Source organism: Tubulanus polymorphus, chromosome 5 (genome assembly GCF_964204645.1).
Source record: "Tubulanus polymorphus chromosome 5, tnTubPoly1.2, whole genome shotgun sequence".
NCBI classification, from domain to species: Eukaryota; Metazoa; Nemertea; class Palaeonemertea; order Tubulaniformes; family Tubulanidae; genus Tubulanus; species Tubulanus polymorphus.
This window is the reverse complement of record NC_134029.1, coordinates 3497413-3515623: the sequence shown is the minus strand read 5'-3', so window position 1 is coordinate 3515623 and position 18211 is coordinate 3497413. Positions and strand designations below refer to the sequence as shown.

The following is an 18211-nucleotide window of genomic DNA, read 5'->3' as shown; positions in this document are numbered from 1 at the left end:
AATTTTCATTTGTTAAGTTTTTCAAAGGAGAATTTGCGTTTAGATAGATTTCTAAGTTTCTCCTAAGAACTCCTTTGTCAGCTATCGTATCGGTAAAGCGGCAGTGCAGTGATAAACTCACATGCCAAATGTTGAATTCACAGTGGCATTACGTTCGAATCCCACAATTTAGCTAAACTGCTTGCACAGGCGCAATTATTTGAAATAAGTTAGAAATTGCAAAAGATAAACGATGGGAGCCAACAACAACGGGAACAAGCTATTAATTTCAAATAGATTCGTTTGAATTTATTTAAGCTCCTTCTGACACACCAGTTAATTATACAAAATTGTCTCTTTGATAGCATACATTTTTAAATAGGGAACAAATAATTCTGCCCAATAAATGTGACTTCACAATTACAAACAATTCTGGAATACATACATCTTCTGATCAACTGACAAATAACATACCACCGGAAATGACTAAATTACCAGGTATAGATATAAAATAAATCATTGAGAGCTGATCAGAAAATAACTTTTACTTCTTATTTCAGTATCATACTGTCCTATATAATAGCACCGATATGAGGTCAGATTATTACTGAAGAACATACGCCTAACTCCTAGACTATGTAGGCAGCTTCTTTTCAAAGCAATGTTCTTGAGAATCATATGCATTCACAATATTTTTGGCAGAAAAACAAAATATTTACCTAGAAATATATCTGTAAGCTCCAGGCAATTGACACGGCTTTGTAAAAAAATTGATAAGTAATCTACTTGGTCCCGATCTCACTCAATTCACATGCACTTTATCTCTGGAATACAGTGTAATTTTATATTCACATATAGGCAGTGTTAAGTTTTCTTCACAATTGCGACTATTTATTGCGACCAACATTTTTGCCAATGACGATCCTTTTGATATTATGTTGAACACTGTGAAAACCATAAGCAGGTTCGCACAGACCACGGACTATAGTCTACTGTTTATCTTATTGTTTATGGACGTTTTTTATAAAAATTCACATGGTTAACGCGAATGGTCGAGTAATTTCTTTACGTGCGATACGCTTGCCGATTGTCTCAACATGGAATCCCATTTCAACTAGTTTTTCGTGGTTGAGAATCATTCGACCGTCGAAGATAAATGCAGGTTTCATCATATTATTGTAAATCCGCTGAAAATCTAAAGACTGAAATGGAAATTAATAAAGAAGTGTTTCAGTCACATGAAATTATTTCAACTGTACTTGAGTTGAATGAAACTGGACCCCATCATGGTGAATTATGTGAAGCAATTTCCTGGCAAGTGTGGATTGGAATGCTTTGGGTGCTTGAGCACCTCATATCATTCATTTTCAGTTTTTCAATGCTATATTTCAAAGTTCAAGGCACATTTTAAATATGTAAGATGATTTAGCAGTGCATAAAATGCTCAGAATGCATGAAAATGGGACTAATTTGTCAAAATTTTCTCGAAGATGACCAGAGCACAGCACCCCCACCTTGAAAATCCTGGATCCATCTCTGCCTGGTATATATTTACCTTGAACATATCCCATTCAGTGCCAATAACAATACAGTGGGCATTCTCTGTTGCAGTGTATACATCACTTTCAACTGTTACTAGTTTATTCACTGAAAAAATGAAATATTGTAGAGGTAGTTATTTCATCTCAAGAACATCTATATTCTACAGATTTTAATGGCAAACTAATTCAGAACCAACAATCATACCTCTTTCAGGATCATCGCACAATGAAGGATGGGTTAACTCACTGCAACATGAAATGATTATGAGTACTACGCAAATCTTAAATACAGTTCGATTACTCTTGGCATCAATTATACTCATGTAAACCTACCATATAATCTGATCATGTTCCACTTTAGGGTCGTATATGGTAAGATTAGCACCTTCTTCGAGTAAGTACTTACTGACGTATATGCTGGCAGATTCTCTGAAAAGAGGAGAAACAATGAAACATCTCTAAGAAACATACATGCAGCTTGGTTGATTGCTTTGAAAATTGAGTCAAGGAACATCACTTCCCAAAATGAGTGAGCCTTCATTTCAAAAACTTTAAGCTAAACCCAGGAGTTATCATTACTCAAAACTATGTAGGGTATTTGCCATTTCAAAAATAAATACCAAGGATTTCAAGCAAAAAACTGAATGAAGTTTATACATGAAACCAAAGAAAACATCACAATGAAAAAGGTCAAAATATCAGGCGATAAAAAGCGAAGATTTAAACAAAATCTAAACGAAGCATTCAAACAAAAGATGAAGTAAGAATCACGCAATATAATAACACATAAATAGAAATTTGTATTTTTTTTTTCAAAAAGATTTTTCTCCAGGTTTTTATGCAACGGACCACATGCCTGGATTGAATAGCGGCAACACTGAGTGCTGCATTTCATTTTTAATTCATAGGGTAAAAGTAATGAATGAATGACTGAAAAATTACTGCAGTTTAGCCCCAATGTATCGAAATTAAGCCACACATTTCTCAACTTTAAAATGATCTACCATAGCGAATTGTTTGAATGTTTTTTTACCTCTACGACTAAAATCCATCACTGAAAAACACCCGAATATGTTGAAATACCCCGTAATAATAGTGAAAAATGCAAACTGGTATTGAAGCAACTTCATTCGAAGGAATGACAAACTCTAAGAAACCACTCTTTCATAAATAACCAAATAGACACATGTGGGGAATATTATTTTTCATGGAGATTTGTAAATATTCTCTTTGAAGAGAGTTTTCTTAGAAGAGTACAGGTAAATCCATAAATGAGTAAATGGGCCTAATGAGTACCTTGACATGGGTTTCATGTTACAATTACAATGACACTTAGGACAATTCTTTCTCCTGTAAAGATCCCTATATACAATACATGTACTACACAAACAGAACGTTTATCGAACCCAACAAACCACACACTTAAAACTGTAAATGAACTTTTCAAATATTTTTATAGACTCAATAAACCCTACCAAGGCCAATTGCACAGTCGTCTTAAAAATCTTAGTACAGATCTTAATTCTTTTGTATGGATATTCATAGGACAGTCCATAATGAAAATGAGCCCTTGGGTTTAAAACTAATGTAAAATAATCCAACAAGCCCACATTGAACATTTTGTCATATTTTTTTCATTTGAGTTGAGGAATTGAATGAGACACAAAGTGTACCTTGTATCACCCGTATCTTTCTTAAATGCAAATCCTAAAATCGCAATTTTCTTGTTAGTAACGGTGTTAAACAAGGCTTCGATGATCCGACTGGCAAAACGTCTTCTTTGCCATTCGTTGATTTGTATGACCTGCAAAGACAGACGAGCCATCTTTTAATCAAGTGTTAAAGATATTAACTAAACCTAATTACAAATAGATCAATCAATTACTTTTGTATCGAAATGACCGTTTAATAATGAATGTATGTGGTATAACCAGCTGTGTGAAGTTGTCATCCAAATATAATGTGGTAAATTCAGCTGTTGACTGAAGATGTGACAACAATGCTCACGTGTCTAATGATGTACAAATTATCAATAATTCAATAAACCAAACAGCTGCGATCAAAATGATGAACGATATTTTTATTTGATACACCGATAATGTAACTTTTATGCGATACACGTATTTACACTATACACTGTATGTATAAATGCTTACATATACTACAAACCAGTTAGGTGTGATTGAGAGAGACTGTTACTTTACCATTGAAATGATATTGAAAATGTTCGCAATATTTGTTGATGAGACACCAGATAGTGTGATGATAGATTCATCTTTGAGTTGTTTGAAAACTGTGTTTGCTTAGGATTGACAAATATCATAAAACATTTGTAGATGCAGCCATAGTAACCATGCGTTGAAACTGTAGGGACTGCAGTGTGAAAGCAATATCAAAACCTGTCAAAGATCGACAATTAACCGCGGCAATCAACAATTGCTTTCAATGTGCCTGATGAGAGTTTCAAATACTAACCTGTTGCCAGTATTCAGCTACTTCAGGTAGATTCAGACACTCGCATAAATACACCAAGTTCAGGACATCCTTCTGAAAACAACTTCCGCCAAATCCTACAGAAATAGAAACAAACCATATTGATATATACATTTAAACTGTATATAGAAGGTATACTTAATCAATCTATTTGCAGTTGAAGGCACAACATTTTTGAAAAAATTTAATAATTTCATGTAGTGCTCAGTAAAACAGATCTTGAAAAACCAGAAGAAAATGTTTTTACAGTTGGATTCATTGCATACTTACCGACACTAGCTTGTAAAAACTTTGGTCCTATTCGTGAATCAGTACCGATTGCGTTGGCGACTTCACTAACGTCAGCACCGGTAATCTCACAAACTGCTGACATCGCGTTTATACTTGAGATTCGCTGAGCTAAAAATGCATTCGCAGCCTGAAATAATTATCAACCAACCAAATATCAGTTAGAGGGGCTATCAAAATAATATTTATTCTATAGTGTGGTAACTTTCCATCCATTACAAATTCCCTAAGTTTTTCCCATGCGATAACAAAAAAAAGAGTCAATATGGTTAATAGAATATCAGAATTCCCTGAGTTTTCCAGATTTTTTTCAAAACTTGTCAAAATCCATCCTGCCATCCTGTTTCAACTATAAAATATGTGCAGAACAGAGAATTACTGATGAAAACTAACTAATTTTGATAATTCAGATGACCAGGTATTCATTGTGATGATTTTCTCTTGAGGAATCCAATGTTCGTAAATACTGCCGAGTAATTTCACCGCTCGTTGACCTTCTTCTGTTTTTTCACCACCGATTAACACTCGATCAGGGTTTAACAGATCTCTAATCGCCGTACCCTCAGCCAAAAATTCAGGATTTGACAAAACCTACAACGAGTGTAATCAGAGGGTTAAAAAAATTGTAATTTGTCATACATTAATCAGGGATGGCCAGGTGAACAAGACTAAAAAATTTTTCCACAGTATGTTGCTTAAATAGGGATCAAAATATCATTACAGAGACTTTTTAAATTTTTCATACATTTTCATGATTTTCTCAAATTTTTCACAATTATTCACATTTTTCATAGCAATCTGACCCCAGCTTAAAAATAAGCCCTTATCAGCTTGAGATGAACTCTGATATAAGAATGGTAGATCATTGCGAAACTTACTGTGAATTTGATTCCTGGTTTGAGATTTGCTCGTAGAATGTTCGTTATACTTTCCGCAGCACGCACCGGTACTGTGCTTTTCTCGACAACTATTTTCGAACTCTGTGAAACGGTCGCGATTCTGCGGGCGGCTGCCTCGATATATTTCAGATCAGGAGCTCTTCCCTGAAAACAAAATGTATTCCTAATAAGGAGGTATCAGTGTTAGCAAAAAATTTCTTCCCTTCCCCTTTTAAACATCTGTAATGGAAAATTATTTTTTATATTTTTTAGCTCTTTCCCTTCGCCCTCCCACTTTCATTAAAAAATCACTACTCTAAATAATGAAATAAAAGGCCCAACAATTCAATAGGTAAGCTTACCTTGCCTAAGCCGAATGTTTTTGTAGGAGTATTGACTGAGATAAAAATCAGATCTGCTTCCGTAACAGCTTTATCGATATCGTTTGAGAAGAATAAATTTCGACCGCGACATTCAGACACGACCTCATCTAAACCGGGCTGAAGAAACATACCAATCATCCTCATCAATATGATACGAACAAATTATGCTAAAATTTCTTTTTCCATCAATAGTTTTAACCATGAATAACAATGTGAATAATATATATAGATTTATCTCCTTTTTAAACGACAAACATTTATACATTTTTTTAATGATTACACTATTTTTAACAGGGTGGCCATTTTGACGCAGTGGCCAGTGGTCTTTTAACGCAGTCAAATACGTAAGACCAACGAGCAATCATCTTAAGTTGAGATGATTGGTCACAGGTAAGACATAGATAGAAACTGTTTGATTTTATGCGTGATCTAACAATCTGATATTAACAATAAGCAAATGAGAAAGACGAAGATAATATAATATCAAGGTAATTATGATTAATAATCCGATACATTAACAATATATCAATACAATATTATAATCAAACCTCTTTAATTGTATATGATATAATGAATAATAGAGTATCGACTATACTCTATTACTATACTATATATATATAAAATGATATGGTTTTATGTACCTCGAATATTGGAAGATTGTTTGAATTCCACTGAGCGATTCTCGTTATACTGAGATCCACGACGGTGACGATAATTTCCGGGCACTGTTGGGCGATCACGCTACAAGTCGGGCCGCCCACGTACCCAGCGCCCATACAACATATACGTTTGATAGGCATGATAAATGGATCGTTCCTTTGATGAATCTGAAATACAAACCGTAGATACGTATAGATAATGTACATATATATATATAGATGTAAAAATAGTATATCGTCACACTTTCAATTTAACTCATGGGTTATAAATAAAATATTCTAAAACCACAGGCCCCTGGCATATACAAAAATGCCAGAGGTTTTGAGTGAACAAACAATCTCTTTTGAAAGGATTGCGATTTTCATTCAAGACCTAGAGCTATTTGAATTTCGTTTCAATTGTTAAACTATCTCATTCTATTTGAAGACGGTGTTTTCCCCTCCGAAATAAACGCGACACTCGTTTGTTTTGGGTAAAGGTGAGATTTTCCTGTAATACACGGTATTAACATCGGATAATCCATCCGACGACTATTCCCGATATGAATGAAAAATTCATTACAATAATAACTAAATTCATAAATTGTAGAACTTAGCCAAATTGAAAACTGCGATGAAAGCACAAATGGGTTTTAACTCACTTATCACCAATATCTTTGAATAATCACTGATAAACTGAGATTTGAAAGATTAAGCCCAAGTGGAGATTAACGAGTCCCTATGTTAGTTTCGAACTCAAGAGTCCATTCACTTCACTATTCAATCTTATACCTGGACATAATATTCCATGCCTGCCATCCACATTGCTTCGATGAAGCGAAATAAATATGTTGTAAACCACCTGTTGACACTTGAAACTAAACTTGCGTATGATTGAACTGTATCGAAGACTTATCGATTTATTATGATGGAAATTAATTTCTGTTAGTTCGAAATCTTTTTACATACTGTAAGCCTAGGTTTTACAATCTTGACACGACGAAACTGTGGTTTAGTTTTATGCTCATTTCACAAGCCAGGAGTCAGGAAACTATCTTTGTTGAGTTTTCTATGCCTGTCTGATACAGTCTCTTTAACAACATATCTAACCCTAGAAAGTTTACGTTCTTTATGGAGTTGCTGGGATTTATTATTGAATTGAGTTATATAACAATTAGGTCACTATACTAAACCTCCCCTGCTGTAAATAAATTTCATAAACATGAGATTTACAAGTTGAGCCACAGGGACATAAAAAGTGTAACTTGAGTTACATATATAGAGTTACATATATATTAATTGCAATACATAAGGATTAACTTGAGCATATTCAATGAATCTTAAAAGCACCAAATTAACAAAATTATCAACAAAAACCACAACAAAAATTGTTAGCGATTGTTAATGAAAATTATACCGTTTGAAACAATGAAAATTAAAAGAAAAAACTACACAAACCATTTTCAGCATGTGCGTAATAACCAGTAGTAGCAGTATCCACCGAGTAAAGGCATCTAACAGGCTGGGATCAGACCAGCAGGATAAAATGTACTGATTGAATCTGATAAGATTGCATTTAACAGAATGTAGAATTATGATATACCCAGCAATGTAGGCCTATAACAAGAGTCGCTATATCGATTTTAGAACTCAGCATGTATTCACACAGACATGTACAATGATCATCTCTAATAGCTTTGATATCAACTCAGTAGTGAAAATATTCCCATCATCATTAGATAATTATTTAACTGGAACATGTTTTCATTGCTTAATCTGTCATCAGTCATAACCGTACCTCAATTGTCTATAGGCCTATGCTATAATACACGCACTAGTCTCTATGGTGATAACAATAACCAATAAAATGGAAAAAAGTTTTAAAGATTTCACTCTGATGATATCGGTATGAAGCATGAATCAAGCTATGGCCTTATTCAGACATATTATACCCTGGTTACGGGATACCGGCACGCACCAGATGGCACAACAAAACACTGGGTTATTCATAGTGAAAATCAGTTAATTTTTTAACTCGATAAAATTCCCTTTTTCACTCAGTTTATATGGTATTGATTTCACTGAGAATTGATTTACTAATGAGAAAAGTTGATTCGAATCTAATTGAAATTTAGAAGGTAATTGAAGCGTGGTAACCCAGTGCCACTAGCGATCCTGGCAGATTATCGCCAACAGAATTCCTGCTAGCCTCAAGCTGAAACTTGAGGGAGCATCTCAAAATTTCAATATTGTCAATTAAAATAATTGTCTAATTCGTTTAACCCCCTCCACCCCCTTTGATTAGACACATGCCAAAGTTGGAACTATTGATTTTCTAATGAGAGACCACAGACAAAATAAGACATTCTCACGAGTGTTTTCGATCACAACTTTTAATCGAAAAATAAAATAGCAAAAGTACAAGTGAAAAACCTATTAACCTTTATTATTTGAAACTGCAATTCAATTCAATGTTATCTTTATTGCACCACAATATATCAATAGTTCGGCAGTCGTGATGAATCAGCAGGAGGCCTCCACCCCCCTAGCCAACCCCCTTCCACGGGTTACTCTAATTGAAGCCAGTAACTATTGAAATTTAGAGATGCTCAAAGAACAGACAGAATATAGGCCAAACAATTTTTGGCAGTATTGGTAACTTAGCACGTCGATCAACCAGGTCCTGGGGTAAACCAAAAATACTAATTACCAGTTATGATTCCACTTGAACCTAATTATCATCTGGTCCTCGTGATTATACCTAATCGTTGCGTTGGTTGTAAGCTTTTTTATAAGCACATGGGCTTATACCAATGTATATGTGGTTTGTGAAAATATATAATCGTGAAACTAAACCACAGTCAGGTTAGTGACTTCGTGAAACCTAACTCAATTTTGTGTAAGCAGTCAACTGTGACGATTGTCGGGTTAAGGTCGGTAAATAGTGCGACTATCAGGGTAACAGCGCGTCTTCCCGAGTTTAAAATAGATGAATTCGATAAATGTCTGAGACAGAAAGAACAATATATAAACTGAGTTATCATTTACCTTGATTCTCCAAACACTGCTCCGTTCTCTAGATCATTAAACGTGATTTAAAGTGATATTTCCTGACATTTTTGACATATCGCCGGATGACTCCACAGAATTTATCAATTCAATTTGATTATATTTCAAAAGGCTATCTGATCCATTCTTCAAAACTGATTTTGTTTTGAGTAGTATTTCCAGCATCATTTGAAGTCTCTGTTAGGTGAGAAAATATTTACTTCAAAAACTTTCTTAGACCACATCCATCGATAATTTCCCTGAAATTCAAATAACTCTCCTGACAAAAAAATTAAGTCCTGAGACTGAGATAGTAATAGTTTAGCCTCTATTTAGTTAGTTGCCTACTAATCATGTCTTTTTGTATTTGCAGTCATGGTTGCGCATCAAAAAGAGGAAGATGCCAAAGGCAACAGAACTGCTGGATTGAATTTGTTTTCTTCGTTTTCTGGCCACTGGTACGAAAACCCAAATTTCAGTCGGTACTGGGCGCATTATAACTACGTGATGTCGTGGTGTCATCAGCAGCGTGAAACTTTACGAACTTTACAACATCAACAAATATGGCCTAGGAATGATGCTGCACTTAGAGAAACAACTTCTAAATCATTCCAGCAATATAGTCAACGCACCGGGCGGAAAAAACGCAAGAAGGGTTCCGCCAGGAAGAGCAGGCGGAACCAGACTGCAGTAGAGGAGATACCGAAAGATGAAAGTGACGAGGATTCGTATGAAATGGAAATCACTGAAGAAATGATGAATTTCTTTTCGATATCGAAAAAACACAAAGAAGAAAAAAGTAAAGTTTTCACCGTAATGATATATTTAAAGGTACCGGTAATGTTTTATTCGTTCGCATTGTTGATGTATAACAGTGTGACTTTCATTTATAGGGAAAAAAGAGAAGGCACAAAACACGGATGACACAGAAACAGAGGACGATAAATACATCAATATTGAAGCAGGTGAGAATAATAGTCCTGAATACATGCAACTTGTTGACAAGGTGTTTAATCATTTATGGGGAGCTTCCAACATACTGTGACCATTCAGGATTGCGCTAATGGCAAGCAAGGCTCCATTAGATGTCGCTAGCTGCTAGTCAATCTTTTATGTTCGATCCTTTCCTCAGTTCAGTTAAAATCGAATGAACCTTTCTCTTTAATACCAAATCAATTAACAAAGAAAGCTTCTTGCTGTTCCAATCGCCGAGTAGAGTTTACTGAATTTAATGTATATTTGGCAAGTTTTGTGATGATGTATGGAAATTTAGTTGATTGAAAATGAACTAATTTGACATAAATTAGACGCGAGTGTTCGTCACGCTTGCTGGCGAGATAGCTGGTGTTGTGGTTCCTCAATGATCTGCACGACGAGTCAGTTTACTCTTCTATTGTACGATATTCTTCCTTTTCTTAGTTAACACTCAAAAAGGACAAGCGAACATCTCGTCTAAAGCTCCAAGAGAACGTCCCGGTGCCAGGAGAACCAATGAAATGAAGATTCTTTATGGTCGAGGAGCGGCTATGATTCACGGCATGGAAACCGCTATGCAACTGACTTTCGATCGCAACTGCGACATTCGACAACCGAAAATGTGGCCACACATGCCTTTACATATAAAATTCGATTGAAATATGTCGCTTTCACGAACTCATGTGAATTTTAAACCAATATTTTTAAATAAAGTACCGATAAAATTGTATCTTTCATTAAAAGGATTTATTTCGTAAAAATAATTTTTGAATCAATGGTATGTACAACAATTAAACTCGAAAAGGTTTGTTTCATGGAGACAGAGATTGAGCGTTTAAGTTAGATCACTTGGAATAAACGATTAACATTGGATGTATTGTAGACTCTACTTAAGTACGACTTTTAGGCAGTGTGAAAATTGTTTCAAACTTTTTGAACAAACTCGCGAGTATATTCGAGTTACATATTTAAGGTATAAACAGTGATCTCTGATTCATTCGACTCCAACTTGAGTGGAGTTTACTGCATAAACCACATGAAAATAATGAGAAACCACGAAAAGCTGAAATTTTGCCTAAGGCTATGAAATGGGCCCCATTAATCAAGTTGAAGTTTACAGATATTGATCGAACGGCTATTATTTTAACATGGCCGCTGTTGTGCCATGAATCACAGTCATTCTAATATCATCGGGCTTCGTGTAAAGGTCATCATCCGGTATCAGTTTTCGTGTGTTTTCTGTGAAATATATCAATTGTCGTTTCATGACAATGTCTCAAAGAGAAATCACAGCTTCCGATGGAAAATTTTGTCTCGGTTGGTTTATAGATGTCTAATCCTCGTCCTATTTTGATAATCCAACCATTATTGAATCTGAAATACGGAAAGATATAATAGGGATCATCATTTTTTGAGTCAACTGACATTTCTATTCAGTCCCAAAATTAACATGGCTATTCCCATAAGCAGTTTTATTGAGGGAACTATAGCAATTGAAGATTCTGCTTGTGGCAAAGTAGGATCCATCTAGCCAGGACAGTGAATTAGTTTCCACTTTGTTTCATCACAGGTTGATGACGACTTCTGATTGCCAAAATTGACGGTGTCAGTTTCAAAACCGATCAGATTCACCTCGTGGTACTCCAATCAAAATTCGCTGCGCGTACCTTATTTCACGGTCGTGTAAAGTAGGAGAAAATTCTATCGTCAAATTGATGTTGAATTTTTGAAGACTGGATTTGATTTGAAACAATTTATTTTTCTGTGAATCTACCTGTCCCTGGAATGATCAACAACACACATTTACACACTTGCTGCGCTAGAGTGACCAACTACTGTTAGTTCACTGTGACAAACTTACTGTATCAGATTCTAAGCCCGTAAGAAGTCTGATCATTTTGACATTACCTCTGAAATGAGAGTTGGGAATCAGACATACCGGTATTTTAATCCATCAGTTTTAGGGCAAATTTCAAGATTAATACAGACCACAGAGAATGCCACAAAGATCGAGGCAAAAGGTGGCCATCGATGAATGCAGCCCCGTAAAAAATCCAGCATATGGAGATGACAACACTGTTACACTTAGAAGATTTTTTTAGAAATGCACTCCAAAAACGGATTACTTTAGGAATCTGACAACTTACACGGTGAGACTTAGACTGTACTACCGGTACTAACTTACCTTTTATCTTGATTGTGCTTCACTAAAAGTTCACAAAAGCGTAGCAAATTGTAAATCTGAAAATTGACGTATCAGAATAAGGAAATTTTCTCATAGGCTGAAAAAAATGGATTAATCTCTCACCGACAGCACCACAAACATTTAACAAACCTGATGCACATTTCTAATATATGGATCTTCTATTTCAACAGTAGTCAATGCCTCATCCATGTAACTCCCAAATATTTTCTCGTAAGAATGACCAACAGAATTGGATTCTATTTTGATCTGTTCGTGGTATTTTCCAGCTAAAATTAATTCAATCAATGAATATCAGTCTTAATCGTTTCGACCTACAGATGTAAGCGGAATGTAATCAGTCTTACACTCCTTCAATTTTTCAACAGATTTCTTTATCGTCTCAGCCCTGTCCATGTAGCTGGCTATATTTTTTCTCAAATGTTGCTTTTTCTTTTCATCAGTTGTAGCTTAAAGAAATCAGAATCAAAATTGCTCATTACAAATATCAGCCATTTCCCCTTCATCGCGTAATGCTTAAAATTGAGTATGCGGCAAGGGGGTTGAAACATTTTGAATAGCCCAAAATTGATTATGAAGTGTGAATGTACCTTTTACGACATCAAGGAGAAGTTTAATACCCTCGCTGTAACAGAACACAGCTTCTGTAAAACGTTCTTTCTGGTCCATTTCAACAGCTCTATGGAGAAGTCCAATAGCAGATGATTCGACCCCTTGTAGCGTTCTTTCATCTGCCATTTCTTATTAACAGTTGCCTAAAGAGGATAATGATCTGATGATATTCAACTGACTAGTGTCGTCAATGAGTCAGTGTCAGTACAGTGACAGTAAAAAAAACAACCAAAACAAACTACTCCAACAATGAAGACGACCTGGCTAGCCTTAACTTGCTTAACTCACAATACCTTTGTACACCTTCAAAAGAAAGTACTCAGGAATGATTACCTGATTTTTGGTGCAGTAATGGATTTGTCTTTTCGTTTAGCCCTTTCCCGTTTTTATTCGGGGACAACCAAGAATCGGCGACGGCTCCCTTTTGAATCATATCGATCTGTGCCGGATCTGAACGATCTCTTACCTCAGTTCAATTATGAACCACAGTCAAAAGTTTAAGTCCGTCACACACCGATCACGCCGAGAATCGACCCTGTCACATGACAGTCATGTGCCTGTCACAGGGACTGAAGAGCCCACAACAAGCTTCTCAAGACTGCTAGGTCTCCTACTATTGTTGTAGATTCTGTATCAATCAACCGTATTTCAAATTCATGCTGAACTCTCCTGTGTGGTAAGAAATCAGCCATCAGGCTAAAAGTTTCAAATTGCATCTTCAACATGTTCAAGTAGAAGTTTTGACAGTGTGCCTAAAAGTTATTAGTGTAGTATTTTTGTAGTGTACAACTGGCGGTGCATTTAGAATTAGAATTTGGGAAATTGTAAATTATGATCATAAGCTTTAAGGGCAAGTGGGTAGGCCTCTGATTCTATACCGTGTTTTTAATTCTAGATTACCTGAAAGCAAGCGCTGTAGAAGAGGGAAAATGAAGATATTTGTGCTGTTGCTCGTAGTCGCTAGTGCAGTGTCCGTAATCGATGGACTGGATAATGGACTTGCACGGACCCCACCAATGGGTTGGTTAACGTGGCAACGCTTTAGATGTGTCACAGACTGCAAGTCATTCCCTGACACTTGCATTTCGTAAGTCTCCGTCCCTGCAACCCTCTTCAGCTACTCGGGCCTGTCATGTTTGATGCTGCTGCAGCAAAAAAATTAGTTTGCCTGTATATTAGTCAGTAACGTGTATGTGGTTTAGTTACACAATCGGATATTTTCACAAGCTCATCCGATTAAAAAAAGCCTACCACCAACTATTAGCTAACTAACTACCTGTATATAAGCTTACTAAATGTAACTTCAGCTACTTGATACTGCTGCAGCAAAAAAATTAGTTTGCCTGTAGGCCTATATAAGCTTACTAAATGTAACAAATTAACCTAAAAGTCAACTTAAATAGAATTTTATGGCTATTTTAGCTTAGATTCACCGTTGATGCAAACAGTGTTATTCGCTATCATCATTTTCTATTTTTTAATTTTCTTGCAGAGAGAAATTGATCAAAGAACAAGCGCAGAAGATGAAATCTGATGGTTACCTAGCAGCGGGTTATCAGTATATCATAATTGATGATTGTTGGTTAGATCATACCCGTGCACCAGACGGGAGCCTCAGACCAGATCCAGTTCGATTCCCGAATGGCATTAAACACCTTGCTGATTATGTAAGTTATACTACATTTCTGTGTTGCTGGGGATTTTTGGTAAATGATTTAGAGAACTTTCAACCCAAATTTGTATCCACAATTTAGTCTAACTCGCAACTGAGGAACTGGGACAGACTCTTATAAGATTTAATATAACAAACTTATTTACAATTTTTCATTATTTTAATGTAGGTCCATTCGCTTGGATTGAAATTTGGAATCTACGAAGATTTTGGTACTAAGACGTGCGCTGGTTATCCCGGTAGTGAGTTCTATATGGAACTAGACGCAGACACATTCGCTAAATGGGGCGTAGATTATGTGAAATTTGATGGTTGCAATTCAGACGTTTCTCAGATGGATCAAGGTACTATAGAAAAAATATAGTTTGACTCTCAACATAATCAGACCCCATTCGGCTACAGACAGTATCAAAACCACAATGAAAATCCAAAATTTTTTAAAACACTAGTGTCAATATTCACGTTGTATTGCGAATTTCCACATCATTTGACAAGTTATAATGATTTCCACCAATCTGTACTTTAAATGAAATTGACAACTTGCATACGCTCAAAACTCTGTGGTTGAAGGGATTTGTTCGAAGTAAAAATGCTAATAACACTATGGTAGATACCTTCCTACTATTAATGTTCGAATTCATTTTGGATGGACTGGATGTACGGTGGAGTCTACTAAAGTGAAAAAGAAAATAAACTAAAATGAAAAGTATGGTGGAGTCTACTAAGTCGTGTCGTTATCACAACCTTTAACAACAATAACTTCTTTAAATCTAGGTGTTGCTGTAATGCAGTTTTTTCTGAATAAGACCGGTCGTCCTATTCTATTCTCTTGTGAAAATCCAGTTTATAATCGTGATAAGGTAACTGGATTATTTCGAGAGAATGATTATGATGATGATGATGATGATGATGAGCTGTGCATCCTAACTGGCAAAAATTTATATGAAATTTGCAACAGCTTGCTCTGATTTCATGATTCTGTTGTTTGTTTTAATGACTCCAATACCAGAAAATAGAGAGAAAAGACACAAGTCCTAAAATTTTTGATATAGTTTTCAAAATTTTTAGGGTTCGATTGAGCTGATTTCTTTCTAGCTCTACTCTATGCACGCTGCACTCCCAACATTTGATTGATTAATTTAATCTAAATTTCTGTGTGATTTTTATCATGTTAGGATATCCGATATTAGGAAAATTTCTCAATAGAACTGGTCGACCTATAGTGTATTCATGTAGCTGGCCAGCGTATGAAGGAAAAATGCAGGTTTGTCCCATCATTCATTCCTCTGCATGCAAAACCAGGAATTTCTTTACTAAAACCATCATCATCTTCATCATAATCTGCTAAACTTTAACTTCTTAACAATCGTTTTCAAAGCATGAAACATCAAAACATGTTACAGTCTGATAATGGCAAAATCTAAAATATTTTTAACGTTTCAGCCGGATTACGCCTCAATCAGTAAACACTGTAATCTGTGGCGGAATTATAATGATATTCAGGATTCATGGGCGAGTGTCTCGAGCATTATCGAATTCTACGGCCAAAATAAATACAATTTCAGCTCATTTGCGAAACCAGGATCTTGGAATGATCCGGATGAGGTGAGTTACATCAATATAAAATTTCATATCGCAATCAAGAAAAGAAAAATTATAACGAGTTTTGTCCATTTTCAGTTGATTATCGGTAATTTCGGACTGAGTAATGATCAAGAGCGAGTGCAGATGGCGCTGTGGGCGGTGATGGCATCGCCGTTGATAATGTCGACTGATCTACGAACAATACGCGACTCGTCGAAGGATTTACTGTTGAATGAACATGCAATCGCTATCAATCAGGATGCACTGGGAATTCAAGGCAACCGAATTCAGAAGGTTCGTTGACACAACTACTGTCATGAAATGTTTGAGCATTTGTAATGAACTTACTGCTCAATAGAAGAGCTCTGCTTATAGTGTGCAGGCATTACCAAAATTGTCCTGTCGTGAAGATGAAAAATTGTTATCTATTACATACATTTCCAGAGAGAATTGTCAAGGGATACTGGATCCTCCATTGTCAGTATCTCATGTCAAAGCTTGTTATCCCATTTTGCCTTTGAATTAAGTTTGTAATCAAGAAAACACAGCAAAAGATTTAATTAAACATCCTCTAATGACGGAAATCAGAAATTTTTGGATCCTGTCAGGATAGTTTCATTTCAATTTGTACATAAAAAAAATAACACTGGCCTCAGAAAGCCAGGATACAGCCAAAATCAAGTCTATTTCAAAGATGAGTTTCATGTTGTTTTTCCTCCACTTTCAGAATGGTAACATTGAAGTTTGGACTAGACCCATACTGCCGAAAGGTAGCTTTGCCGTGGCTATAATGAACACGGGAACTGGTGGAACACCTCAACGAGTGTCTTTGCGAGTGAGCAGCATCACTAAGACTACTAGCGGCACCTATTCAATTGTCGACGTTTTCGAGAACCGGTCTCGCGGCACTTTGAAACCGAGCGATACGTTCATGTGCGACGTCAATCCGTCTGGAGTTTGCTTCGTCAAGTTTAACCGAAGAAGCGCTCGCAAATTATACTTCAAACCTCAAATTATCCAACCTTAAAATCATATTCAGTAAGAACAAATCAGTTTCATGTGTTTGTTTATATAGATTTTTATGATTTGATGAAATAATTTATTCACTATTTAAATGTTTAAAAGAATTGAATTCTTTCCATCCACTACTGACGGTATCTAAAGCAACTTGATTTGAAGCTCATATTTTTGCATGCTTGTTCATCAAAGTTAGGTAATGGAAATATTGTAATATATTTAATCGCTTCTTCTGTATTTGTTCTATTTCTATTTATGTATGTATTTAAAAGGAATTCAATTCTTTCCATCGATTTTCGTTCTACTTACGATATCTTAAACAACCTTATTTTGAGGTCATAATTTTGCATAGTTCATAATCAGAAAATGGAAATATTCTTATGTATTTAATCAGTTCGAGGAAATTTGTCTGCACATTTTATATCAATCATGTATGAACAACAACAATCATTCCTCAATTGTGCTGCTGAATATACCGGTACACACAGGTGCCTGGTGATGCTGCCCTCCTGTGCACGTTATTGCATTATATTTATTGAACTCTAAAAAGAACCTTTTTAAATGTAAAGATTATTTCTAGATTTTTTAAATGGTTCCAGTCAAACTGGTAACGGGTTGTTTCTACTTAACAAGTGAAGGACAATGTTCAATAGAGATGTGCAATTGTCAAATACAGCTGGTTTCAAACAGCTGATGATGTAATGTAAATCAACGTTTAAAAACAACAAAATAAATTTTTTCTGAATAGATTACATTCTTTATATTTTATTTCAAGCGAAATTATGTTATTGCGTCACTTCACTTAGAGAGCAGTGACTGAGTGAATCCATCTATTGGGGGAGTGATTGCGTAGCGAACGCACAGCCTATTTAATAGTCTTGGCAGGTAAATCAAGTAATG

The 18211-nt window shown here is 35.6% G+C and overlaps 4 protein-coding genes across 7 annotated transcripts; 2 read left to right on the top strand and 2 right to left on the bottom strand.

The window, feature by feature from the left end:
• Window positions 1-300: 300 nt before the first annotated feature.
• On the bottom strand, window positions 301-7018 carry LOC141906376 (UDP-glucose 6-dehydrogenase-like). Its single transcript, XM_074795629.1, has 12 exons — window positions 6993-7018; window positions 6204-6389; window positions 5542-5679; window positions 5180-5344; window positions 4695-4892; window positions 4284-4431; window positions 3996-4090; window positions 3194-3324; window positions 1854-1949; window positions 1726-1766; window positions 1535-1626; window positions 301-1181 (listed from the first exon to the last, which is right to left on the bottom strand). The coding sequence occupies exons 1-12, from the start codon at window positions 7008-7010 to the stop codon at window positions 1011-1013; spliced, it is 1479 nt and encodes a 492-aa protein (XP_074651730.1). The 5' UTR covers window positions 7011-7018; the 3' UTR covers window positions 301-1010.
• On the top strand, window positions 5879-10944 carry LOC141906379 (gem-associated protein 8-like). Of its 3 annotated transcripts, none has more exons than XM_074795636.1 (4): window positions 5879-5952; window positions 9622-10047; window positions 10142-10213; window positions 10668-10944. In XM_074795636.1, exons 2-4 carry the CDS (start codon window positions 9624-9626, stop codon window positions 10880-10882), a joined length of 711 nt encoding a protein of 236 aa, XP_074651737.1. In that variant the 5' UTR covers window positions 5879-5952; window positions 9622-9623; the 3' UTR covers window positions 10883-10944. The 3 variants fall into 3 exon arrangements, with proteins under 3 accessions (XP_074651737.1, XP_074651735.1, XP_074651736.1); XM_074795634.1 differs by lacking the exon at window positions 5879-5952 and adding an exon at window positions 8987-9065; XM_074795635.1 differs by lacking the exon at window positions 5879-5952 and adding an exon at window positions 9353-9453.
• Window positions 10945-10977: 33 nt separating this feature from the next.
• Window positions 10978-13542, bottom strand: LOC141906378 (MIT domain-containing protein 1-like). Its single transcript, XM_074795633.1, has 8 exons — window positions 13372-13542; window positions 13017-13181; window positions 12774-12875; window positions 12559-12695; window positions 12409-12464; window positions 12085-12133; window positions 11891-12003; window positions 10978-11597 (listed from the first exon to the last, which is right to left on the bottom strand). The coding sequence occupies exons 2-8, from the start codon at window positions 13162-13164 to the stop codon at window positions 11435-11437; spliced, it is 768 nt and encodes a 255-aa protein (XP_074651734.1). The 5' UTR covers window positions 13165-13181; window positions 13372-13542; the 3' UTR covers window positions 10978-11434.
• A 9-nt stretch (window positions 13543-13551) lies between these two features.
• Window positions 13552-18063, top strand: LOC141906377 (alpha-N-acetylgalactosaminidase-like). Of its 2 annotated transcripts, none has more exons than XM_074795632.1 (8): window positions 13552-13714; window positions 13934-14125; window positions 14531-14705; window positions 14880-15054; window positions 15485-15570; window positions 16154-16315; window positions 16391-16588; window positions 17022-18063. In XM_074795632.1, the coding sequence occupies exons 2-8, from the start codon at window positions 13968-13970 to the stop codon at window positions 17319-17321; spliced, it is 1254 nt and encodes a 417-aa protein (XP_074651733.1). In that variant the 5' UTR covers window positions 13552-13714; window positions 13934-13967; the 3' UTR covers window positions 17322-18063. The 2 variants fall into 2 exon arrangements, with proteins under 2 accessions (XP_074651733.1, XP_074651731.1); XM_074795630.1 differs by lacking the exon at window positions 15485-15570 and adding an exon at window positions 15886-15974 and having other exon boundaries at window positions 13553-13714.
• The last annotated feature ends 148 nt before the right edge of the window (window positions 18064-18211 follow it).